The following is a 25,916-nucleotide window of genomic DNA, read 5'->3' as shown; positions in this document are numbered from 1 at the left end:
TAGTTTCATCAGCAACCGAGAGTTATTTTCCCTACATTAACCGACGGATATTAAATAAATATTGCCGGATAAGGATGAGGTTTCCAAATAATGCCTGAAACAAATAACGGTTTCTTTTTAGGAAGTTCAAGAATTCCAAGAATTTATGATGAACAGCCCAAATCGATATGGTGGGTGGGCTGAATACCACCATAACATATTTGTTAATTATTGGCAGAAGTACTTCAATTTAGAAAACATCAATGACGAACAAAGTGAAAGCTGCATCGAATCGTCGCCATTTTACCATTTGTTCTTGCGTGACCTTCAATCCAAATTACAAGGTTTTGTTTTCACGGTATTTTGTGGAATTCATTTGTAGGATTTGTGTCAACATTAATTGGCTATTTACGATGTTTGAGAATACCTGTGATAGGCACGAACCTCAGATCGAGCAGAGTCCACCTGCACTAATATGCCTAAACACATTTCCTACATCTATTAAAGATTTCTACAACTTTTAGATATAAGTGAAAAAGAAATAACATCTCACGTCAGGTGGTATACGAAACTTGTTTACTTGAAGGAGCGTCAGCAAAAAGCTATTGATAAATGGAGATCTAATCGAAGAGCTATGAAATCCAAGGTAATAACAGAAAGCTTCATATGGTGCCATACAAGTCAATAACTCAAAACCATGTTCCGGCTTTAGAACATACCATTAATTAAGCAATTTCCTTTTATTTTTCTGATAAAGGAAGTGAACGAAATTTTTTATACTCTGATTTTTTGCAGGTGAAGCCAGATGAGAAAAATAATTTTAGTTTAAAATTTAATAGCAGTGACAGAAAAGACCGTTGCACTGCAAGCGAAAAAGATAGCCTAGGTAAAAAAAAAACATTAAAAAAGTTCAAATATGACAGAAGATTCACTAAACTATACCTAAATAGCTGTTGCCCGCGTCTTCGTCCGCGTGGTTAGAAAATATAAGTTAGGAATTTTTGAACGGGAAGCCTTCGAAGATGAATATTTTTTCCCGTTTTTGCCACATTTTCCATTGTATCTGCGCTCCTATTAGTCGCAGCGTGATAGTATAACTCAAAACCATAATATAAAACCATATATACATAACTCAAAACCATATATACATAAAACCATATATGTATATAGCCTAAAACCTTCCTCGATGAATGGTCTACTCAATACAAAAAGAATTTTTCATATTGAGCCAGTATTTTCTGAGATTAGCGCGTTCAAACAAACTCTTCAGCTTTATATATTAGTATATATAGAAGTATATAGATTATAAAATCGGTTTCAGATGAACGGACTAAAAAAGAGCTGAGTCTTCAAGCTCCGACTCAGAATGAAGTATGGTAAGTACCAACTTCTATAAAAAATCGTCAGCAAATAGGTTCTTCCCGATTTATTTTTCTCAGTAGGTAATTTTTGTGAGGTTAATTTTAAACCGATAATCCAGTACCCTTATCTAACTAATAAACTTGAAAACTAAACTTTTTTCAGCTGCTTCGTAAGACAATGTTTCAGTGACGAATTAAAGAAGATAGATAAACTGCAAGAAAATGTATCCAATGAGCAGAGTACGGTTGGTAATGGAAAACCAGTGATGAAGCGTTTCCAAAAATCGACAAAGCAGTGGAACATCAGACTGAACACGAAGACTATTAAGACTGATGTAAATTGCAACAATGTTGAGAGCATAAAAAAGCTGTAAGGTTAACTATAATCATTTCTTATTATAGGTACTTCATTGAACTAATTCGAATTCGCTTTCAAAGATTTCTTTATTTACCACTATCTATTATAGGGCTGTTAACATTTGACCAAATTTCAGTTCTTTACTTTACCGATGTAACGTTTCGCCACAGTCTCATTTAACTGTTAACCGTTAATAGGTCAATCATTCGGTTAAGAATCTCGAATCAATTCGACATTTTCGCTACACCCTGTTTCATTTGGCCGAAAAACGAAGGCGATACAACTAATTTACCAATATTACAAAAATTCACGCCAACCAAATACAACACACAAAAAAAACAACAATCAATGAGAAATCCCCGAAAAACTACTTCAGGTAATTAAATGAAAATTGGTGGAAAAGGACTTCATACAAGTAAAATTTCGTTATTTCGTGTCTCGGTGAAACGCTATTCGGAAAAAAATAAAACCTACCTTCACTTGTCTAAATATTTTACATAAAGATAATAGGGCCCAATTATGTTTTGTTTTCAGGGTGTACTCTAACTCAATAATAATATATCTTTCATTTTCAGGCACACACCTACATGGAGAGTTGGTTTATAAAATAAACGTGAAATACATTATCATTGTTTTATTTAAATTCTCGTAAATTCAAGGAGTAGTACCTACCTATTTTTTTTTAAAGAAATAATAAATTAAATACATGCGCTAAAAACATTGATACTAAACTGAGTGACGACATTTTTATAGCTATATGTATACTAGGATCCAATTACCATATCAGCATTTCTAATTGCCGTGACCATAATAACTGCTATATGAACTATATTTTGTGATACTGCTTTATTATCAGTGCCTTTTTGACGCATATGGTTATTTTAAATTCGACAGTGTATAGGTGAGTAAATTAATCAATTAGGTTGTTATAACTTTATTTTTAATTCTTGGATAAGCTTTACTTTAGGTACATGCACCTTCTTTAAATTGGATTCCAAATTCAGCAGACTATTGTACCTATTTCTATAGAAAGCGAATCAAACTAGAGTAAGAATAGAATAAAATACATTATATTTATTTGCTCTCAAAGCAGGTACTTTATGTACCTACGTAAATACTGTGAGATATAGGTACATACCTACATAAAGACAAAGACACAAGTTTTTAACAACAAAAAACACTCGAGATAACTTAATGCTTTTAAAAGTGATAACCCACAATGGACCCAAAACCTAAAACTTATCTACTGTTATCTACAGGTATGTGTTTCTTTTGGTGTTGTGTTTTAATGTTTTGTGGCGGTGTTGTTGAGAAAAGGGGTTTCTAATATTTAGATTTTTATGAATATGTGCTGTTTCTGCCATGATAACTTACTTTTTTCGTAAGTCTAATTATGAAGAAGCCTTCTCTAGGATTTGTTTCGGGGTGAAACAATAAAATTATGACTCTTTCTCAAACTTATCTGTGGCAACACTCAATGCGGATAATAAAAAATCATGCATGACGTGGTGTTTGACATCTAAAAGTGTTATTTATCGGAAGCGAGGTCGAGACGAGCCGACCACAATCGTTTTGTCATTCATTCGATTCGTTCGTAGGAATTGGTCGTTAACCCGCGACGAAGAAGCACGGCGCTAAAGCCGAGCTAAATTGATATTTAAACTTCTTATCCCACAGGATAAGGTCAATTCGCAAACATATTAAGAAAAAGGATAAAACTTGTTTTAGTCATGGGCGCTTTTGCAGCAGCTCTAGGTTTTATCTTACTAGTGGCCGCTGCGCGGTCAGAAGAGGCTCCAAAAGGACCTAAAGTAACTCACAAGGTGAGTATTTTTGTCTAGCTACTATTTTTAATTTAACCGGAAACGTTACATTTGTATATTTTGTGAAAAACCGGCGAACTTCATCTCGACGTGGACACGATGATTAGTGATCGGTCGGTGACCTTTTGTGATGACGCTACAAGTTTTTTTGTTGTCCAATAATACCAGAGCATCATTTGTATTCTTTGTGTGCATCTAGGTAATATCTTTAAATAGAAATCCTGTTGTTCCGACAGACGGTCAGAAAACGCAACAGGAATTTCAATCATGATCATTGCATCTATGTGTGCTGTTGTGATTGGTCGAAACAGTTTACAGGACATTGCATTATTATGATAACAATATTAATTTAGATTCTTAATTTTTGCCTCACATACATATGTAAATTTATTTTCCTATGTGAAGCAGACAAAGCAGGAAAGTCATAAGAAACCTGTTTTGTTAAGTACTTTAACACCTAAGAATGATATAATTGTACAAAAACTCATGGATTGGTGGAAAGTAGCAGCATAGAAGAAACTTTGTCAAAGTTTGGGGCCCACTGTAGGTTTCAAGCTTTTTATTAAATTTATTTTTGTATGCAACTAAAATTAAATTTCTTCACATCTGTCTTTTAGGTCAGTTTTGATATGAGGATTGGCAGTGAACAGGTCGGAACCATTGTAATTGGCTTGTTTGGAAAGACTGTCCCGAAGACAGCAGAAAACTTCTTCCAATTGGCCCAGAAACCTGAAGGTGAAGGCTACAAAGGCAGCAAGTTCCACAGAGTCATAGACAACTTCATGATCCAAGGAGGTGACTTCACCAAAGGAGATGGAACTGGTGGTAAGTCCAAACATCCAAATGAGAGCTATTATTCAATATCCCATTCACAATATGAAATTCTACAACAGTTAATATGAATAAAGTAGACCCATTGTAGTACTAGTAATTCAACAATAGCCATTGAAATATGCTACCTAGTAGGTCATTGTTGAGAGATGTGAAATCCATTGTTAATGTGTTATAACTGGGTGTATACAGTCCTTATAAATTGGTTATATAAACTTTCTATCGACCTAACAGCAACTGCATTCAAAGATTTAACTACTATAAGAAACTACTAAAAAATAAAAAGTATAACCAAAATATAATTTTACATATTTAGAAAGTCAGAAAATTGAGAACTAAGTTGCAAAAATCCATTAACAAGCATAATATTATTCGGTCTTTTTCTGAATTGAGAACCAAAATGTCAAAAATATAAATTTATTATAAAATATACTTCAGCTACGTACTTCAAAAACTTTAAAATGGTTACAATAATACTACTGATAAGTGTCTCAGATAAAACTGAGATAAAAAATCATAAAGTGGTGGTATACATTTTTTTTTACTGACAGGACGCAGCATCTATGGCGACCGTTTCGAAGACGAGAACTTCAAGCTCCGCCACTACGGCGCTGGATGGTTATCTATGGCTAACGCTGGAAAGGACACCAATGGCTCCCAGTTCTTCATCACCACCACCAAAACCACCTGGCTTGATGGCAGACACGTAGTATTCGGGAAGGTCTTGGAAGGCATGGTAAGCATAAATCAACACAATTATGTGCTAATTATATTATTTTCTTCACTTGTGTTGACTCAGCTGTATTCATTATAATGAAAAAGGAAATTACATAACTCTTTATTTTTAAATAATTGCAGAGACTGACACTTGTTAATAACATGAGTTAGAGGTATATCAGTTCCATATAAAATGACAAAGAATAGTCCAGTCATAATACTGAAGAAAGTGACTGCTCATTTTCAACATTTCAAGCTAAAACATTAATTGATGTTCATTCTCGGAATGTTTTATAAACCATAGTTATGTTTGTCAACAGGATGTCGTACGTAAGATCGAGAAAACAGTCACTGGAGCCAATGACCGTCCTGTTAAAGATGTGGTTATTGCTGACTCGCGCGCCGAGGTTGTCGCGGAACCTTTTAGTGTATCAAAAGAAAGTGCCGTTTAAAAATAAGTCTAGTATTAATAATATAGGTATAAAATAACAGGTCCATATTTTGTTTGGTAAAGTAGTAAAAATAAGTTTAGTTTGTGTCTCAATTATACTGCACGAAGTAGACAATTGATGACATACTTTTATTCTTTAAATTCACAATTTAAAGTTTTATTTAGGTACCAATATTATAAGGAAAACATGCCAACAATATTTTTCATAAATAAATAAATAAAAAATACATTAACCGAGGTTGTTTATCTGTTTTATACATAACTCTGCTTCTTGTTTAACATCTTGATTTTTCGACATGACACCAAGTTTCCAAGCATGACCACATGACTTTCTAGCTGCATCAAGTAACTGTGACTTTAAGTAGGCCCTTCCAAGGTTTACATACATGGTTCCTAGATCCATGTCTAGATTCTTGCCTAAATCAATTGCTTCTTTGAAGTAGCTTATACTCTCACCTGCCTTTCCCAGGCGGTCATAAACTGTGCCAATATCATTCAACTGTACTACTAAATGCTCCTTCTCAATATCAGGAACTTCCCTCATCCTATTCAGGGAATGAACCATGTACTTTAGGCCTTTTTCAAATTGCTCACACTCAAGATAGAGCCGTCCATACCAATCTTCAGTCATTGCCAAAAGTTTTTTAGAATGGTCAGTGGGATCAATTTCTACTGCTTTATATAGTTTCTCCAAGCACCAATCATATCCTAACTTAGCAGTAGAGTAATCTTTTTTTAAATGGCTAACTCTTGCCAACTTAACACTGAGATGAACTACCCGAGGATCATCTTCTAGAACACCATTGGCCATAATTCTTTGTGTGACAATAATAAAAAGCTGCTTGGCTTTGTCTAGTTCTTCTCTTTGAAGAGCTAAGTTTGCCATGACGTCATAAATATATGTTATTCCAAGTTGATGGTGTATTTGTTGTGCTTGTCTTAAAGCCACATGGAGTAGCTGCTCAGCTTTCTCATATTCATTTTTTTGAATAAATAAGATACAGTGCTTTATGGTGTGAATAAGCTCATCTTCTGCACTTAGTTTTTTTTCAAATCCAAGCCACGTAAATAGAGAGAATCCCATTGCGCAAGGTACGGTATATTTACGTCTTGATGTCTTGTGAAATGAAATACTATGAATGGATCTTAAGTTAGCTGATGCCCTTAGCAATGTATTCCATATATACCTGTACTTATTGTGCGCTGACATTCTGTGGCTTGAATTTTCCGAAAGTAATTGTTTATTACATAACCTCGATTTTGTTTGCTAAATATCAGCTGACGATTTTCTTCTTACTAGTGCTTGTTACGGCGCAGACGACAAGGCCTGCATGAACCGATGATTAAATAATTTATACTGCTATATTACAAATAATTTAATTCAATATAATTGTAGAATTAGAGATGTACGAAAACATTAAAATTTCATTTTGTAGCTATGTTTTTTTACAATTTATAGATTGAATCTGACACTTTTTTACTTGACAAGTTTCATAGTTTGGACTTTTGACATATGACATCTGGAATTCGCGATGGAGAAAATGAATTCTACAGCAAGCCAGTAATAAACTACGACATCGGACATTTACTTTACTTTAAAAACGGGTCACAGTGATATAAGTCGTCGTTTGACCGTGATCGTTTTGTTTTGTTAATATTCGAAGTAAAGTGTGAAGTATTTACTTAACCTAGGTAAACTTTAGGAATTTTGTTTAAAAATAATCGATGAAACGAGTTTTTTAATCATTATTTTAGAAAATTTTGTTTTGATTCGTTTTTCTCTTGTGGAGCTTAAAGACATTATTTCTAGGCAAAGATTTAGAATTACATTGTGATTCTTTATCTAAGTTTCTAGGCGATTGCGCCATAGTGAAGTGCCATAGTGATGCAAACAGAATCGGAATTGTCAAGTAAATCAAGTGTCAAGTCAATGTCATGTTAGTAATAGTAGCGATTTACTGAAGAAACGAATGAATGAATAGGGAAAAGGATAGTTTTAAATTTGTCTTGTGGTGTGATCATTATTAAGTGTCGTCATTGCAAATTGAATTAGAAAGCCAGCAAATCACTTGAACAGAAGCGTGTGTTTATAATGATAGTCTTAAGTTGACGTAACGGTGGCCTATTCCAATAACTTGATTATTGGAGTAATGCTGCCACGGGCTCAAGACGCTTTCGTAACAAACTAAATGGCAAAACATTAGATAAACACAAAGATGTATGGTACTAATGGCTCGGATTTTCCTCCCGTTACCGAGGATACGTTTTGTAAATATGTTTTATACTACGAGATAAATAATTCTAGGTGCGTAAATGGTTTTGTGTCCTTGTGTTTTTTATGTGTACGTATTGTGCTCATGGTGTTGTTTTTTTACAGGGTCCGTATCTGGGATTTGATTATTTTGATACCAAACGCTTTGTTTGTGCTTTTCTTAGTGGTAAGATTTAACAAAGCTCAGTTGAAATTACGCGCTACGAGTAGTCCTATATTCTTGACATTCTACACGTTGGTATGGGGGAACGTGATCATAAGTCTGGTGCGGTGCGCCGTGTCTATGACTGTGAATGCATCTGTACCACTTGGAGGGCTTGTGGATAAGGTCTTATGGGTCATGGTACGGTTCTTCCTGCTGGCCACAGAAATGAGTGTTGTCATATTTGGACTGGCTTTTGGTAAGTATGTCTGCATTATTTTAACCCTGTCTCTTTATGAGGCACACTAGTCTCATTAAAAACTTGCTTAGATTTACTTTCAAGTAAAATTCATGTCTTGAATCCAAATAAAAATGTTTGTCCAGTCTACATGTTTATATAATATAATTTAAATAATTTATAACCATTAACATTTTAGCACAATTATTAGTAGACTCAAACTGCTTACAAGTATCCGTGTCTAAAAATAATGTTATTTATACTAAAATCACATCTATTTTGATCTAGGAATGATAAGCTTATCATGATTCTTCTATATTTCAGGTCATTTGGACAGCCGCAGTAGTATTAGATATGTGTTACTTGCAACATCACTCTTATCCCTTGCATTTACCGTAACACAAGGCACCTTGGAGATTGTAATGCCAGATGACATGTTCCATGTTGACACCAGAGACTATGACCTCTTTGGTCATGGTGGGATGCTATTCTGGTTCACATCCTCCTTAGTCTTTGCTCTTATATACTTTTTAATATTACTGCTACCATGGATCCCACTTAGAGAATATCTGGCTTTACCAAGTAAGTATAAAAATAAATCCTATTCATGGTTCTAAGTATTTATCTTAAAAGGCACAGGGTTAAGTTATGACCAAGATTAGTATATTTACAGCACTTTTAAAATTAGGTAAATCATTAATGTTTTCAAGTCTATCACTCACATTGAATTACCTGAATTAACATAATAGTATTTCATGTAACATTATCCTATAGAATTAATTACATTACATGATATAATAATATTAAATTACAATAACATTAGAGAATAATGTTACATTTAAGTGGTTTATAAGTTGTAATGGTCTGTTGGTGTATATAATTGCTTGTAAGTAGGTAAACTCATAGCCATTATTGCTTATGTTTCTGATAGCAGTGCAGTAAGTAACAAGAGTTGTTTCCTCTTTCTCTTATCAATATTTATTGCAGTTTAAACAATAAACCATGCAATACAACTGGCAGTCGGTAAATTAATGTTGGCCAGGAGATTGTTATGTTTATAATAAAACAAATATCTACGATAACATTTGGTTTATAAGAACTCTTTGTCTGCACTTCATATTTTATGCAGCATTCTTTCAGATTGCAGTTGACAATTTGGTCATGGTTAAACTATTTACTGCATAAAAACTTTGACCTTAATAGCTGAGCAGAAATAGTGTTGTTACAAACATGATATTTTGTACTAAATTGAATGTTATCTAGTTAAAAGAGTTTATTTGAACAGTGAACTTATTTCTCCAATTAGTGTTTGTTTATAAAATGAGTCATCCATCTGAGTCATATTTAAATGCCATGAATCTAAAACTGTTTGTTTTCCCATCTATATTCAATACAAGTATGAATGATTGCTGGAGAAGTTTATGAAATCAAGTTTATGGGAAACATTATAATCCATTTTTTTATTTAAAATGAATTTAAATACTTAACTTTGTGGTTGAAATATTTTTAAATTCAATTCTCAACTTTTTATCAGTGGTTGGCCTACATTCACAATTATTGCGCATAAAATGATTGTTGCTTATCATCAATAAGACGTTAAAAAACTTATAACAATGAAAAACGAAGGAGAACAGAGACAAGTATTTATTTACTTTCAAACTATTTTTGAGTCTAGAATTTAAGTCGGATTGTTAGATACAAAAAAAATGTCGACATCACTAGGTTTAATATTTCCAAAAAATATAAAACAAGTATTTATATTTTGAATTTATAAAGAGAGATGAAAGTATTGGTTCTTAAAAGTACTACTTGAATGAAATGGTGGATATCTCAAAATAGTCTAGAACATTTGATAACAAAACGACACATTGTCACATAAATGAGTCAAGTGGTTTTATTTGTGCGTTTACAAGACTTAGTCAACTTATTATTATTTTATGCAAGACTGGCACGCGTTTTGTACGGCTTCGATGACTTATAACGCTTTACTGTGACTTCTATAACAGCAAAAGTAAAGAGAATAATGTTTTGTCTTTGTTACTTATGTAGGATCTGTTTCCGAACGAGGCAGCTTTCTTCCTGCCCTTCAACGTAATAACATTCATTTCTGCGTTTGAAATAGACTAAACATTCATGTGAATGAAAGTTAAGACAGTTAATTTAAACTATTCGCTGTACATCGGTAACATCGCAAGTTTTACCCATTACTTTCCAAAATATATGCTGGATTAATGAGTTTCCATTTAGACTTTATCGATTATTAACAAATATCAACAAAAAAAGTTAAGCTGCGAATCCTATGTAGCTGAGAAACATAGGCAACGCACAACACGGCAAAATATTAATCAATCGGATTTCATGACTTATTTCCCCGCTCCGCAGCTTCGATCCGCTTCGATGGACAAGTAGCCTAAAGGAGTTTCAAATAGTCACTTTAATTTCCTTAAATCTAAAACTGATATGTTTTTGTTTCCAGCTAAACTGTCTTTCTACTTATACGTGTTGCTGCTGGCGCTGCTCGACACGACCCAGGCAGTGGGCGCGGGCCTCCTCGCCTGGGGCAATATGCAGTCGGGGCTCTGCGTCGTCGACGTCACGACTTGGCTATACTTCTCTCTGTACACTCCACTCGTCTATCATACATTCCTCAGCGAATTTTTCAGGTAAAACTTTCATTTTGTTCTATTTTGCGAGTTTTTTAATGATAAACTAAGTTAGGAATAGTTTCTTAGGACTTTGTTGGTTTTTATAATTACCCACTTTTTGTCGAAGTGGAGAATATTTAAACACGATCGAACATTTCCGTAGATAACGAACGTAGAGATGCTTTAACTTTTATTTTGTACCTGTATGAATGTTAAGCTAAGTAAAAAAGTTAACATAGAGTTCCGTTGTACTATTTGTGCAATAAAACCTTAAAATTAGTTTAGTAGACTGTCGTGTACATGAACTTAACGCTCACATTCCGAGCAAGTCAGATTCAATGCTCTATTTTAAATGACCTCGATATCGATACACTAGATAATAACAATTTTTCTGTGGTTTCAGTGTATCTCAACCAAGCATCATGTTCTCGTACAAGGCTCAGATGGACGAGCCCATGGACGAAGATCAGGTATCCTTGCCTCACCAGCAGAGCTTTAGCTCACTCAAAACTGATTCTGATTATATCTATCAGGTGCGTAATAATTGAGAACATAAACTTGTGACGTCAACCTTAAACGAAGCATTTTATATAAAAACTACAAGTGATATCATTAATACCCGTCAGTATTCAAGTTTCCAAGACAATTGCGTGTTTCATACGTTTCAATAATCACGTAACGAATTTCATGCTATTGAGAAACACGAAGCAGGTGACCTGACCATAATTCTACTTTTCACTCAACCGATTTGTGACAACACTAAAATATATGTAATTTTCTAGCAGAGTAACAGCGTGTATGACAGCACGTTGTTCGAGGCCGGCGGGACTACGCCAATGAACCCGGTGTACAGCGCGTCGCTACAGAGCCCCGACTCGATAGCGTCCGGGCAGTCCATAGACATCGCGCCCAACCCCGGCTTCCAAAGCCAAAACATGCCCTCAACATAACAACAATGACGATATAACGAACGTTATTGTGTTACAATTCCACACATCCAAAGAAAAAAACATTACTAACTATATTTAGAGTCGCGTAACTATAGAAACTAAAGAGGTTAACAGTAGGTAGTCGATTGTTTTCTACATTTTTGAATCTCATCTCTTATATTTACCAACTTATTTTGTCTTCGCGTACCATTTATTTTTGTGATAAGCAAAGCCAGTGATCAAATCGAATTAATTGAGACTGCATTTCATCCAACTTCTGCTAATATAAAATACCTATGCATTGTGTAATGGATCCATCCATAAGATTTTGACATTAGATTATATTATCATAGTGATTATAATGTAGGTTTATTATAAAAGTTGCTGTGACTGTAGGAACTTGTCTTGTGATTTATTTTAGTTGCCTTGTTTGATTTTAGACGTTGCAATTGAAGATATGTACACTACAATTGATAATACTTACTGCAAAAGCTTAGTAAAAATTCACCATCCTCTATTAAAAATATCGTTCTGTAGCACTTATGATTGATAGCTATCGATTTGTATTATATAATACATTCAATTTTGAAACATTACCTTTGTTTACTATTTGATATAGGATAAGCCACTTTTTAGTTTACTATATCATTTAAGTCTCATAAAAACATATCTGAAATAATTAATCGAAATAAAGCAATAACTCTAAATCTAGTGTCGATCATAACGTGTATTGTAAAACTACTCATAACTGGCAGTATTCATACTTGAAGTATTAGGACTGTTGTAAAATGTTCGTTTATTTCGTGATTGTGCTACAGATGCTTTATAGTAAGGAATAAGTTGTTATATAGTGTGATTGATTTGTAATTGGTTTATATACATTTTATATTGTACTGTGATTCATTAATCTACTTACTTTTGTTGTTTTTTTTTTATGAAATAGAATGTGTAACGAAAAGGCAAATTGTAAGCAGTGTTTTATATAGTTGTTAAGAAGGCTATATTGTAAATTTGTAATTAATAATTATATCTTAGGTGGTGATCTGATTGGTAATTAACATTTAATGTTTATTTCTAACATTGTTCTACAAGAGTTCCGAAACTATGCCTGCACCAATTTTGTTACCAACTATATTTACAATTTGTTTCCCACCTATATAAAGTTACTATATTTAAGAAGGGAGAGTTTGTGTTGAGTTAAGGAAGCGTTTATTCGCCGTAAAACTTATAAATGGTACTGTAAGAAAAGTTGCTCACGCAATATTGCAGCTTTTGTCATGCACAGTGACGTCGTTCGTTGTTTGACCTTACATCTTATCGTCGCAGTGATTTGTTGCTAGTACAGAGAGACATTCTAAACTTAGTAACGCGCTTCGAAGGTCGATGACTTTACATTTTAGTGTATGGACAAATACGGTACACAAATTTTAGATCAAGCATCTACACAGTTCAGTAATATTTTACCAATAAATAACTATATTTTTTGAAGATTAGCTTAGTTTAGCGAAAGTAGTGTTTTAGCATTACAAGGGATGACCGTATAGGGAACAAAATGCCTTTAGTAGCTATGTTTGCAAAGACATAGTTTTGCAAAACTCTGTTAAGCGTACCTGACGTATATCTCAATATATTTTCCTGTTAGATGTTGCTCGAAACAATTAGTCCTGGGAGGATCAGGAAATTAAAAAAACTAAAATCTTGAATTTAGATAATCTTCCCTCAAACACTTCCTTCTTTATATATTAGTATAGATTCGAATAAAAAGGATACTGAATGCTGTATATAAAAAGGCTATTTATTTTACTAAATCTATGATATTTATGCTCTTTCAGTTATGTGATTATGTTATATACTCAGTATCAGCAGACGTCGGAAAACGGTCATGTCAATTCTCTACAACAGTTTTATTACCAATGATGACCAAGTCAATTTTCCTTTAAATTGTGATAGTCCATAATTATATAAAAAAACTTTAAGTGATATTTTGGTTGATGGCGTATATTTTTGTTGTTTTCATCTCTTAGAAGTTAATAAAGTAAATACTTTTATTGAAAAATTGTTTTATTAAACTTTTAACTTATTTAAACAAAATAAACTTTAGTGTTTTTTACTTGCATCTTTTTCTAATTCTTCTAAAATGAAAGGATGCTTTAAGCAATCAGTCACTGATAGTCTTTGACTAGAATCTAGCATTATCATTTTATCAAGTAGTTCTCTGAGTTGCATTACCTTTTTCTCTTCATGGACAGTTACATTCTTATAAGATTTCTTCAGTTCATAAAGGAGATCTCTACTAACATTAATATTGCTTAATTCAACAACCTTTTCTCTGCCGGTAAATTCGTCTTTTTATGTAGGAGGAAATTATTATTGTAGTTGAAATGCTGATCTTTGAATTTACCTCTTCTGATAAGCTTGCTAGAAAACTTGCCCTTCACATCCATAAAGCACTTCAGCATTTTATTATTAGAGCTTCCAGTGAATAATATTTTCCCAGTGGCCATTTCGAAAATGGTACAGGCAGCGGACCATACATCGACGCCGTGTTTGTACGGTATACCGAGGATGATTTCTGGTGCTCGGTAGAAACGCGACACTAGGTAAGGAGTGGGTTCATTGTCATCAATTTTTGTAGCTGAACCAAAGTCACACAGTTTAAGGACATTTTTCTTTTCATTGACTAAAATGTTATCTGGTTTGATATCTGCATGAATTATACCAATTTTCTTCAAAAGTCTCAATGCCAGTAACAGTTGTCTGCTGTAACTCATTAATGCTTTCATGTTAATGCCATGATGTTTGCCATACTTCTTAATCACTGCTCTCAAATCCATGTGGAGGGATTCCAACAACAAACAAAGATGACCTTTGTGCATAAAATGGCCAAAAAACTGAACACAGTGGTACTTATTATCTGGATCTGCTAATTTAAGTTCTTTTAAAATAGCTATTTCTTTAAGGCTTGTTCTGTACATTAAATCATTATTCCTGACAATTTTTATGGCTACATAGTCATTACCTTCAATGTTATCTTGTGCTCTGACAACATTAGCAAACACACCCTGTCCCAAAATGTTCTTGATTGTATATCTGTTGTTGATGACATCTCCAATTCTTATGTTGTAGTATCCATCTGAATCATCCCAGTTGTCAGTTAAATTTAAATTAGATTCATTGTTGCTACGATTAACATTATTGTTTGTACCATTTGATTCAAATTCATCCTTTTCAGAAAACATATCAGTAACTTGTTTTGACACATTATTTTCGTTTATTTGGATACCTTTAATAGTCTTTTGTTTGTCTTCAGTACTTGTGTCATTTTTAATAACTTCATTGTCACTAGTGCTGCTTCTATCATTTGTCACACTTAATTTTGCTAAGAGTTGTTTGCGTTGTTGCCGTCTCTGTTCTATTATTGTTTCTTCATCTTCTGATTCCACATGGGTATTTTCTAATTCTGGTGAAGATTCATGATGCGGTTTTCTTTTGGTACTTATAATGGATTTATTAGAATTTTCTTTTGACTCTTCTTAGTGATAATTTCATAAGCAAAATCGTCTTTGGAATGCTTACGTTTTTTGTTATCTTTATTGGTGTCTGTAGAATGTTTTACAATTTTTTCAGTTCTTGTTTAAGAGTATCTCTCTTCTGTAACAATTCTTCCAAAGTTGTGTTACTTCTTGTGGGTAATGGAGGTGTTTTAGATTCCACCTGATGATATTTATGATCTGAATATTTGGACCTCCGAGATTTGGATTTCATCACTACTTCCTTTTCTTTATGGTACTTAGTTGATTTGCTATGAGAATGTCTACTGTAACTTTCTGCCATAGCTATGACTAATGATTTAATTAGCACTTAATAAATTCTGTAAGAACTGCACCACTTATCTGTAAAGATATAACAAAATTATATTTCTCAACAAATCATGTAAAAACTACTGAAGCCAATAAAAAGGACTTGAAAATCATATTATTTTAACCCTAGAAAGATAATCATATTGTGACGTACGTTAAAGATAATCATGCGTAAAATTGACGCATGTGTTTTATCGGTCTGTATATCGAGGTTTATTTATTAATTTGAATAGATATTAAGTTTTATTATATTTACACTTACATACTAATAATAAATTCAACAAACTATTTATTTATGTTTATTTATTTATTAAAAAAAAACAAAACTCAAAATTTTTCTATAAAGTAACAAACTTTTAAACATTCTCTCTTTTACAAAAAATAAACTTATTTTGTACTTTAAAAACAGTCATGTTGTATTATAAAATAAGTAATTAGCTTAACTTATACATAATAGAAACAAATTATACTTATTAGTCAGTCAGAAACAACTTTGGCACATATCAATATTATGCTCTCGACAAATAACTTTTTTGCATTTTTTGCACGATGCATTTGCCTTTCGCCTTATTTTAGAGGGCAGTAAGTACAGTAAGTACGTTTTTTCGTTACTGGCTCTTCAGTACTGTCATCTGATGTACCAGGCACTTCATTTGGCAAAATATTAGAGATATTATCGCGCAAATATCTCTTCAAAGTAGGAGCTTCTAACGCTTACGCATAAACGATGACGTCAGGCTCATGTAAAGGTTTCTCATAAATTTTTTGCGACTTTGAACCTTTTCTCCCTTGCTACTGACATTATGGCTGTATATAATAAAAGAATTTATGCAGGCAATGTTTATCATTCCGTACAATAATGCCATAGGCCACCTATTCGTCTTCCTACTGCAGGTCATCACAGAACACATTTGGTCTAGCGTGTCCACTCCGCCTTTAGTTTGATTATAATACATAACCATTTGCGGTTTACCGGTACTTTCGTTGATAGAAGCATCCTCATCACAAGATGATAATAAGTATACCATCTTAGCTGGCTTCGGTTTATATGAGACGAGAGTAAGGGGTCCGTCAAAACAAAACATCGATGTTCCCACTGGCCTGGAGCGACTGTTTTTCAGTACTTCCGGTATCTTCGCGTTTGTTTGATCGCACGGTTCCCACAATGGTTAACTTATACGGTTCTTGTAGTAAGTTTTTTTGCCAAAGGGATTGAGGTGAACCAATTGTCACACGTAATATTACGACAACTACCGTGCACAGGCTTTGATAACTCCTTCACGTAGTATTCACCGAGTGGTACTCCGTTGGTCTGTGTTCCTCTTCCCAAATAAGGCATTCCATTTATCATATACTTTGTACCCACTGTCACACATCATGAGGATTTTTATTCCATACTTACTTGGCTTGTTTGGGATATACATCCTAAACGGACACCGTCCTCTAAAACCAAGTAACTGTTCATCTATGGTCAAATGAGCCCCTGGAGTGTAATTTTGTATGCACTGATGGATAAAGAGATCCCATATTTTTCTAACAGGAGTAAATACATCGTTTTCTCGAAGTGTGGGCCGTATACTTTTGTCATCCATTCTAAGACATCGTATCAAAAAATCAAAACGATCACGACTCATTACAGAGACGTACACCATTGACAAAGATCGATCAAAGAGGTCATCTGTGGACATGTGGTTATCTTTTCTCACTGCTGTCATTACCAGAATACCAAAGAAAGCATAGATTTCATCTTCATTCGTGTCACGAAATGTAGCACCTGTCATAGATTCCCGACGTTTCAATGATATCTCAGCATTTGTCCATTTTTACAATTTCCGAAATTATCTCATCAGTAAAAATAGTTTGAAGCATAAAAGTGGGTCATATATATTGCGGCACATACGCGTCGGACCTCTTTGAGATCTGACAATGTTCAGTGCAGAGACTCGGCTACGCCTCGTGGACTTTGAAGTTGACCAACAATGTTTATTCTTACCTCTAATAGTCCTCTGTGGCAAGGTCAAGATTTTGTTAGAAGCCAATGAAGAACCTGGTTGTTCAATAACATTTTGTTCGTCTAATATTTCACTACCGCTTGACGTTGGCTGCACTTCATGTACCTCATCTATAAACGCTTCTTCTGTATCGCTCTGGACGTCATCTTCACTTACGTGATCTGTATTTCACTGTCAGAATCCTCACCAACAAGCTCGTCATCGCTTTGCAGAAGAGCAGAGAGGATATGCTCATCGTCTAAAGAATACCCATTTTATTATATATTAGTCACGATATCTATAACAAGAAAATATATATATAATAAGTTATCACGTAAGTAGAACATGAAATAACAATATAATTATCGTATGAGTTAAATCTTAAAAGTCACGTAAAGATAATCATGCGTCATTTTGACTCACGCGGTCGTTATAGTTCAAAATCAGTGACACTTACCGCATTGACAAGCACGCCTCACGGGAGCTCCAAGCGGCGACTGAGATGTCCTAAACGCACAGCGACGGATTCGCGCTATTTAGAAAGAGAGAGCAATATTTCAAGAATGCATGCGTCAATTTTACGCAGACTATCTTTCTAGGGTTAAGTTATCATGAAAACTGCAAATACTGTGGAACTATACCGTACTGACCGAATTGAGAAATTCCACTTTTTTGAAGTATATTGTCATAAAATATGTATGTTTTTCAATAACCAATAACATATTTTCGTTGCGACAAAAACAAAAAATAAACGCAATACCTCAGTACTCAATACGCATTTTTCCTACCTATTAAAATTTAAATAACATTTGAAGCCTACCTACGAATCTGAAAGCAAACAAACAAACGGCACAAGAATGAACACAAATAGTTTTGAACGACATTAGCACAAATTATGTGGAAGACAATGGTTACACGGATAACGCAATGGTCACAGCTGATCGGTCGGTTTGGTATGCTTCCTGCGCCGCGGGCCGCGACATCCATCTGACAATGTGACGTTCTACAATAGCTGGCTAGCTGAAACGTTACTAACGTGTGGATTTTGTAATCAACTTAAAAATGTTACAGTCTTTCTGAAGCCGTTAGGTTAAAAGGAAGGACTACCTAGGATGTCTATGTGAGAGGACATCGGCTGTGTGAAAATGACGTTAATAATAATATAGTGTTTTATCTCTATTTATAATATACGGGACTTAAGTAGTCATAAGTACTCTTTAGTCTAAAAATTTACATATTTAGATGAGAATCGTCTCTGGTAACCTAAACATTCAGATGCCTTAAAATAAAATTAAGATCTTACATGTCAACTTAATTCTGCACGTGTATTGAAAATAATCACATCTTTCATTCATAATAAGGACCTAATTATACGTGACAAATCTGCACTTCAATTAAAAGGCCGGCGATGACTTGAGGACTACAATCGACTTGGTAATAAACAACCTAATTAATTCGCAGTGATTCCGTTTAATTCTTCAGGAAACAAACATTAACATAATCACATAAGCAATGTGAAGGCATTATGTTAAACAGCAACATAATGTACTGCGAGCGACACCTACATGCGTTAGTGAACATTATCCTCTAAACATCGTGTTATGTCACTGCTCGATTTAACGACACAACTTAAAATGGTGCCGGAAAATCTTAGGAGAAAATGCGTCACAACACCATAAATAAACGTATTGTTCAAATACACCAAACACATTACAAATAACTATGATTCATTAAAAAACAATACACACTCGAATAAAGACACATTTTTGTACACAGTTATCAAAATAAACATCAGTTATTGATATGATCGCAACGCAAAAAATGTATGTAATGACTTGTAATAGTTCGTATCATGATACCGAATGTATAATTAAGTAGTTACAAACCTTTGCGTGATAAAAAAAACACGTAAACTTCACAAGCACACAACAAAACCGCGGCACAGTTTAAAAATTTTCAGTCACTTCACTGAAACAATGAAAATATTCACAGATTTAAATTTCGATTCACACGAATTTTACGATGTCACTAACATTCCTCGGTATGTATGAGTATTGTTTTACGTTTAACAAGGACTTTTCATTCAGAAAAATGTGTAAAACGTATTGGTGGAAATCGATGGTGTTGATCGATCGCACACGCGGTCGAGCGAGAGGGAGAGACTACACTATGACACCGGCGGAATCGCGGCTCGCGTGCGCAAGAGTGGGGGCCGCGAGGACCAACATGGAAAACTGCGTGGACGCAGCCTTAACAGACACGGATTACGACAACGCTTAGGCGCACACGACACTATGTCATTTTATAGGTAACAATATTTCAGTATGTATAGAGCATTTTTATAATTCTTTATGTTTACAGTTTTCTTTTGTTAATAAGTACTATTACATGTATAATTTTAGTTTAACATAGTTTTGAAATGTAGTAATAAGATAACTTTTTCATGTTAATTCGATCAAATACATGTTACATTGCTTAAGTATTATAAAGTTAAGTGATTAACTAAAAAAATAAAGCTATCATGATCGTCTTCCTAGTAGTCGAAATTAAGTACTCAATAGTAAAAACTCAAACTGACTAACTCCCGTTAGTATTCTGTTCCTAAAAGTTATTAATACAATGTCATGTCCCGTAAATACTCGTATACTGAACATCCTCCATTATTTATTGCCCGAGGCTTGGTGTTAAACCTTTGGCAACTTTAATTATCTGTCCAATCCGGCCCTGGCTTACAACTTTAATGTGTTATTTAAATTAACAGAGTATGACAGCGTTTTGTATTATGTATTGCTATGGGAAACAATCTTGTTATTCTGCTTGATAACTGGTTTTGTTTTATTCACCTTCATTGGTTTGGTCATTCATGATTAGGGGAAATTCCTCATAGAATCAGAATTGTAGAGTTTAACTTAGCAACTTAAAATTAATCTTATGGATGGCTTTTTGACATTGTATTCGTAAGATTTGTGTCTTACAACATGGGTCCTAATTAACTTAGAAACTTTAAAATTATTCTCTCTATCTTCATATCGGTCGCTCATATCTGAGGATCGTGGTCGGCATCAGGGCAGCATTTGGCACAGACGATCTGCCTTCATCGGTCTTGATCCTGCGCGCCTCTCACCACCGCATACAATTATTTATGTAGAATATTCTTTGATCCTAAACATTGTATATGACAACACGTCACACGGGTATTGTCCTGTTTATGTATTTAAAAATATAACGAAGGATTAAAAAAAAAAGTCATCTCTTATTTATCAACGCGACTGTCACGTATATTCGCAAGTAAAAGAAATCAATAAAATATTCGAGTCAATTTATTCAATTTATCTGCACATTTAAAAGACACAGCCATGACTAACATCGAATCGTATCAGAACCAAAGACTAAGTCCAAATTTAAAATTGAAACGTCTTTTCAAATGCTAATTATAAAAGCTAATTAAGGTAGGTTGTAGGTAGGTAGAGCTAACATGTTAATCACATTGCTAATACGGATGTTGGTTCTACGTACTATGAGTCAATCATACGAAAATTACAGTTTCGCAACAACAATATTCTTTCAAATAAATACATACTTTATTCTATTCTAAGGATTCTGGGTATCTTTATGCTTGCTGTTCGTGAAATCCTCGTGGAACAAATAGTAAAACTAAGTTGTATCGATATTATAATTACCAAAAGAGTTTTTATTATTCTTCTGAGTGGGAAACCATCAACTTATTAATGACTTTCCTCGTGACCAGTTTATGATGACCAGGTGGTGTCAGTCTTCAGTACTGCAAACACACAACCTTAAAAAGATTCGTAAGCAACGATACTTTTGGTTAGTTTAGATATAACGCAAAATATGTTACCTTGTACTCACCTGCCTGTGTTTTTATATCAGGCCTCATTTTACCAGGTTAGCGTGGGTTGTCTTTTTTACAGCTAAAATACTTGGTTTATTAATAGAAATCGTTTAAGGTTAGGTAAATTAATCAATTCTATTGGTTTATAATAACTCGCGCATCGTGAAAGTGTAGCCTTATGATAAAAATATGATACCTACACTTGTTCAAACATACCAAAACATATAGAGCAACTGGCGCCCTATAGACTCTGACTCATTGGTACTGAATACCAATTATACAATGATCAGACATTCGACTGATATATATCCACATTTCGACCAAACGTAGTAATATTTGCATCTATTAACACAAGTATAATTGTGTTGGAACTTGCAAAAGAGGTACATTTAAGAGGGTCCGGTGGGAGGCTGCCCACCGCTCTTGTTTATCGCCCCGGCCCCAGTTGCATGCCAATGAGGCGTGGGCGTAGGCTCTGCATAAACATTACCAACTATGTCATAATCCAAGTCGCCAATGTAAAGCTTTGCTCTATCAACTTCGCTTATATATTCACGCATGTTTATCACTAGGCGGAAACTGCGATTTTACCTGGCGTTTCTTGTGAAATTAAATGGAATAATCTTAACAATAAATTGCCACTATATATAACAGTTCAGGTAACTACACTATACACATTTTACACACAGTCTTATTGCTTTTTAACGTTTTTTTTTTCATGTAATGTGATGTTTCATGTTACTACTAAATGCTTATAATTCTTATACATCGGCCTAGCCTTTTCCCAACTATTTTGGGGTCGGCTACCAGTCCAACCGGTTTCAGCTAAGTACCAGTGTTTTACAAGGAGCGCCTGCCTATCTGACCTCCTCAACCCAGTTACCTGGGCAACACGACACCCCTTGGTTAGACTGGCTGTCAGACTTTTCAAGCTTCTGACTACCTGTAACGACTGTCAAAGAAGTAGAAATAACAGCCGGGACCCACAATTTAACGTGCCTTCCGAAACACGGAGGAACTCGCTATGACAAAGATGGTCACCCATCTACGGACCAACCGCGTCAAGCATAGCTTAACCTGTGATCGAATCACTTATGCGGTTATAGCTTAGCCACGAGCTTATAATTCTTATACGATTCGTAGAAATTCCCTTAAATCTAACTCACATTTTCAGAGAACATCATATGAACAAACGGACTGTACACTGTTGCTATGTTAGTTCGGATACAAAACACTTCATACTCTACATTCTCTACAATGTTTATCTTAAGTACATTTAGTACACACTTTAAAAAGGTTCTCTGCGAAGCTTTAGCTATGCGGAGAATTTATCGAAAATTATGTTATTAAAATTGTCGACGATTCGACGTCGGTATTCGCTAAATTGGCGTCTACTGGCCGCCCACATGTGCACATAAAATTACAATTTATGAATACAATGTTAAGTATTGAACGATATTAAGTCCTTGAGCTGTGAATATCCGTGGAGGTCAGGTGGTTTCCTAGAATACAAATTTGGCGTGGGAGGGTTCGAGTAAATAAAAATATACATATATTTTTGATGTGATATTTTTATCATTATCATACATATAGGTCTCGTAGATGAGTCTTACACAACTGCATAAAAAACTCTTTGATACAATAAATATAATAGTATTTATTAAAGCTATATAGTCCTCATACTTCAAATATCTCCATGAGACAGCGTAGGCTACACCAATAAAACCTAGGTCGTGATTTATGATGAAGAATTCACAAATAAAAACATAAATATCAATCCATCAAACAAATATCTTAACTTTAAAAAACATCTGCCAGTCAGAAACTCCGTGACAAAATAACAACAAAGATAATGATTAACAACACATTACAATAGTCGCACGAATCACTGAGCCATCGCGATCATTTTGATGTTGCTAAGGTGCGATTCCGTGCATGCGTTCAAATGTAATGCAGGTGCGCCAATATTCTGATAGACCGTTTCCGAGGTCTGTGAAAGACGCCCGTGTCACATGTCAAATTTTTTTTTGCAATATTTTTTTTAACACAATTTACTTCCTCCACAAATTTACGATTGATGTCCAGGAACTATATCTACAATTTGGCCGAGGTTCATTATACTCAGTCATTATAACTTCCATGCTTTGGGATATGTGGACCTCGCTTAGGAACAATCTTAGTTCAAGAAGTGATAGTAGGCCAATCACCGTCCTGGTTGACAATCTTACCTTAAAGCTTGGTTGTCTGTCTTTACAGGGGCGCGCAGCAGCGATCGGCCACAATTACAATACACGGAAACGCACCTTTAGTCTAGTTGGTCCTTTTCTACCTGCAAATGGACATCAGGCATATCTTGATGGAGTGTAACTAAGCGTTAAGCTTGAGAAAACATTTCATTTGTAATTCCGACGCATATGTGTTTTCCTTACAGATTATGGCATTTGCCGACAAATACTGGACCTGAATTATTTTATAATTTTAGATTTCTCTGTATGTATGTATAATTGTCCAGTTCATTTGTGTAATTTATAGTTTTATGTTGCATGTTTAACATAACTGGTTCACATACATAGTAGTTACGATATGCTAACACTGTATACATATGTAATTAAATTAACTATATCAGGCGTGGAAACTTTGATTTGTTGATAGATATATAATTAAAACTCCACTTTAAGTTATTTGACTGATCTCTAGAGCAACATCCATCAGACCACCGATTAGGCTAAAACTAGGCTAGGCTAAAAGGCTTGATTTGAAGGGTATCAAGAAAAAAGGGAGTAGAAAATTGTAAAAAGTTCTTTAAACAATTCCAACGATACGTTTTTTTTTCGAATTTCAGAAAATTACTATATCTTCGAATTCGATTTTTTTTTCGAATATTAATTTTTATAATGAAAGCAGTCACTGTAAATTATAATGACGTCATAAATCGCATTATACTTAAACTACCGTACATCACTAATGAGTTCTTATAAAATTAAGGCACCCATCGTATTTTCTAGTTGCTGAGTATTAATGTCAACATCCGTAGACACATACATGTTCAAAATACGGTACAATTAAACGCGACAGTTGTAATCACAGTTATAGTTTTAAAAGGACATAATGGCTTCCTGAGACAATTAATCTTAAAAAGGTATTCTGTTAATTGACACCAATAGCTGGTTTATTTTTTTTATATTCTGAATTTAAATTCCAGCGAGTGCAAGGAATGGCTTGTTTTTTCGTAATTCAAATATTTTGGTTTGTGGTTTCTTGCTTGCGTTCTTTAGTATCTACGTGTGATTTGACTGATGGGCAACAAGAGACAACTGAGTAGAAGGTAACGTATTTGAAACCGTTTGGGGGTTTCGAAACGTTATGCAGTTTTAAATCTAGTTACATTGAATAGAGAAGAAATATAAAGTAATTCATCCGCTGAAGGTAAAGATCGGGAGGAAAGAACTGTGTTATATTAGAATCAGAAATCGCCAATCCACGGCGAGATAGCGTGGTGCTCAACGCGTAACCCTTGTCGACAATGGAGTATGCCTGAACCCAAATGAGATAATTACAAGCAGGCATTATTATTTTAAAAGCGTTAAACATGTAAATACTTAACAAAATCTTAAATCAGCGGCTTAAGAAACAAATTTCTTAAGTCATAAACATTAAAGTCTCCAAATAAGAGTATTAGTATGATCATAATTTAATTGAAGTAAAACATGAGTACAGCGGTCAAAAAGAACATTCAAATCATGACACAGAACGGTGAACACTGGGAGCAAAAACGCAAAATGGACGAACGCCTCGGTCTGGTAAAGATCATAAATTATAAGAACAAAACTACATTATTAGTTTTATACATAACAATGATATAATCAAGGAGCTCTTGGTTAAGCTACAACTCACAAATCGATCGATTACAGGTTAGGTTATGCTTGATACGGCCGGTCCATGGATGGGTTAATCTATGTATCAACAAGTTTCTTTGTTTCATGAGCCACGTTAAGTTGTTGGCCCCGGCTTTTATTTAATATCTTTGACAGTCTTTACGGGTAGTCAGAAGTGAGAAAGTGTGATGACTAGTCTTACTAAGGGGTTTAGTTTTGCCCACTGGTTTTGTTAACTGGGTTGATGAGGTCAGATAGGTAGTCGCCCCTTGTACCTACTCGTAATATCATTACAATTGTGACAGCGCACTGCAAGGAGTAGGCGTCTCTCTTTAACAACTGCAATAATATGCCCTAAATCGGCGAGACCTTAGTTTTGCAGTTATTCACAAATAGGTTACATAAAAAAGGCGTTTACAGGTAATTTATAAACTCTAACCGAATGACGAGTCGAATAACATGTCATCGTAGATCACGTCTACAAATTGACCAAAAGAATATACCATCATTCTGACACCGTCATCTTCTTGGTATTAAAAATCTCTGCTTGAAAAGACTTTGTGTGATAATTAGAAGTCCATTCCTTGAAAG

The 25,916-nt window shown here is 34.4% G+C and overlaps 5 protein-coding genes across 6 annotated transcripts; 3 read left to right on the top strand and 2 right to left on the bottom strand.

Moving 5' to 3' along the window:
- The first annotated feature begins 35 nt into the window (after nucleotides 1-35).
- On the top strand, nucleotides 36-2,324 carry LOC113507559 (coiled-coil domain-containing protein 112-like). The gene is made up of 6 exons (XM_026890414.1): nucleotides 36-323; nucleotides 504-625; nucleotides 775-865; nucleotides 1,301-1,355; nucleotides 1,504-1,710; nucleotides 2,274-2,324. Exons 1-6 carry the CDS (start codon nucleotides 146-148, stop codon nucleotides 2,302-2,304), a joined length of 684 nt encoding a protein of 227 aa, XP_026746215.1. The 5' UTR covers nucleotides 36-145; the 3' UTR covers nucleotides 2,305-2,324.
- An 862-nt stretch (nucleotides 2,325-3,186) lies between these two features.
- Nucleotides 3,187-5,706, top strand: LOC113507560 (peptidyl-prolyl cis-trans isomerase B-like). Its single transcript, XM_026890415.1, has 4 exons — nucleotides 3,187-3,521; nucleotides 4,139-4,346; nucleotides 4,904-5,088; nucleotides 5,390-5,706. The coding sequence occupies exons 1-4, from the start codon at nucleotides 3,429-3,431 to the stop codon at nucleotides 5,519-5,521; spliced, it is 618 nt and encodes a 205-aa protein (XP_026746216.1). The 5' UTR covers nucleotides 3,187-3,428; the 3' UTR covers nucleotides 5,522-5,706.
- On the bottom strand, nucleotides 5,597-7,043 carry LOC113507556 (tetratricopeptide repeat protein 19 homolog, mitochondrial-like). The gene has a single exon (XM_026890413.1). The coding sequence runs from the start codon at nucleotides 6,728-6,730 to the stop codon at nucleotides 5,750-5,752; it is 981 nt and encodes a 326-aa protein (XP_026746214.1). The 5' UTR covers nucleotides 6,731-7,043; the 3' UTR covers nucleotides 5,597-5,749.
- A 373-nt stretch (nucleotides 7,044-7,416) lies between these two features.
- Nucleotides 7,417-13,747, top strand: LOC113507555 (transmembrane protein adipocyte-associated 1 homolog). 2 transcript variants are annotated; one of them, XM_026890411.1, is made up of 6 exons: nucleotides 7,417-7,825; nucleotides 7,898-8,193; nucleotides 8,497-8,754; nucleotides 10,649-10,835; nucleotides 11,221-11,350; nucleotides 11,600-13,747. In XM_026890411.1, the coding sequence occupies exons 1-6, from the start codon at nucleotides 7,737-7,739 to the stop codon at nucleotides 11,765-11,767; spliced, it is 1,128 nt and encodes a 375-aa protein (XP_026746212.1). In that variant the 5' UTR covers nucleotides 7,417-7,736; the 3' UTR covers nucleotides 11,768-13,747. The 2 variants fall into 2 exon arrangements, with proteins under 2 accessions (XP_026746212.1, XP_026746213.1); XM_026890412.1 differs by having other exon boundaries at nucleotides 7,419-7,825; nucleotides 11,603-13,747.
- A 48-nt stretch (nucleotides 13,748-13,795) lies between these two features.
- On the bottom strand, nucleotides 13,796-15,511 carry LOC113507561 (serine/threonine-protein kinase PRP4 homolog). The gene is given in 3 exon segments (XM_026890416.1): nucleotides 13,796-14,097; nucleotides 14,100-15,275; nucleotides 15,427-15,511. Coding segments are annotated over 3 exon segments (1,515 nt in total). The 3' UTR covers nucleotides 13,796-13,843.
- Nucleotides 15,512-25,916: the final 10,405 nt, after the last annotated feature.

This window comes from Trichoplusia ni, unplaced genomic scaffold, assembly GCF_003590095.1.
Source record: "Trichoplusia ni isolate ovarian cell line Hi5 unplaced genomic scaffold, tn1 tig00002898, whole genome shotgun sequence".
Classification (NCBI taxonomy): Eukaryota; Metazoa; Arthropoda; class Insecta; order Lepidoptera; family Noctuidae; genus Trichoplusia; species Trichoplusia ni.
The sequence above is the reverse complement of the archived record's forward strand: the minus strand, read 5'-3'. Positions and strand labels throughout refer to the sequence as shown.

What these genes read in the sequence shown, in the direction of transcription:
- LOC113507556 (XM_026890413.1), bottom strand. Translation starts at nt 6,730, where the DNA reads ATGTCAGCGCACAATAAGTACAGGTATATATGGAATACATTGCTAAGG.
- LOC113507560 (XM_026890415.1), top strand. Translation starts at nt 3,429, where the DNA reads ATGGGCGCTTTTGCAGCAGCTCTAGGTTTTATCTTACTAGTGGCCGCT. An exon ending in GACCTAAAGTAACTCACAAG is followed by an intron (nt 3,522 to 4,138) that starts GTGAGTATTTTT and finishes TCTGTCTTTTAG; the next exon opens with GTCAGTTTTGATATGAGGAT. An exon ending in CAAAGGAGATGGAACTGGTG is followed by an intron (nt 4,347 to 4,903) that starts GTAAGTCCAAAC and finishes TTTTACTGACAG; the next exon opens with GACGCAGCATCTATGGCGAC.
- LOC113507555 (XM_026890411.1), top strand. Translation starts at nt 7,737, where the DNA reads ATGTATGGTACTAATGGCTCGGATTTTCCTCCCGTTACCGAGGATACG. An exon ending in TTCCTCAGCGAATTTTTCAG is followed by an intron (nt 10,836 to 11,220) that starts GTAAAACTTTCA and finishes CTGTGGTTTCAG; the next exon opens with TGTATCTCAACCAAGCATCA. An exon ending in ATTCTGATTATATCTATCAG is followed by an intron (nt 11,351 to 11,599) that starts GTGCGTAATAAT and finishes GTAATTTTCTAG; the next exon opens with CAGAGTAACAGCGTGTATGA.
- LOC113507559 (XM_026890414.1), top strand. Translation starts at nt 146, where the DNA reads ATGATGAACAGCCCAAATCGATATGGTGGGTGGGCTGAATACCACCAT. An exon ending in CCTTCAATCCAAATTACAAG is followed by an intron (nt 324 to 503) that starts GTTTTGTTTTCA and finishes TACAACTTTTAG; the next exon opens with ATATAAGTGAAAAAGAAATA. An exon ending in GTTGAGAGCATAAAAAAGCT is followed by an intron (nt 1,711 to 2,273) that starts GTAAGGTTAACT and finishes TTTCATTTTCAG; the next exon opens with GCACACACCTACATGGAGAG.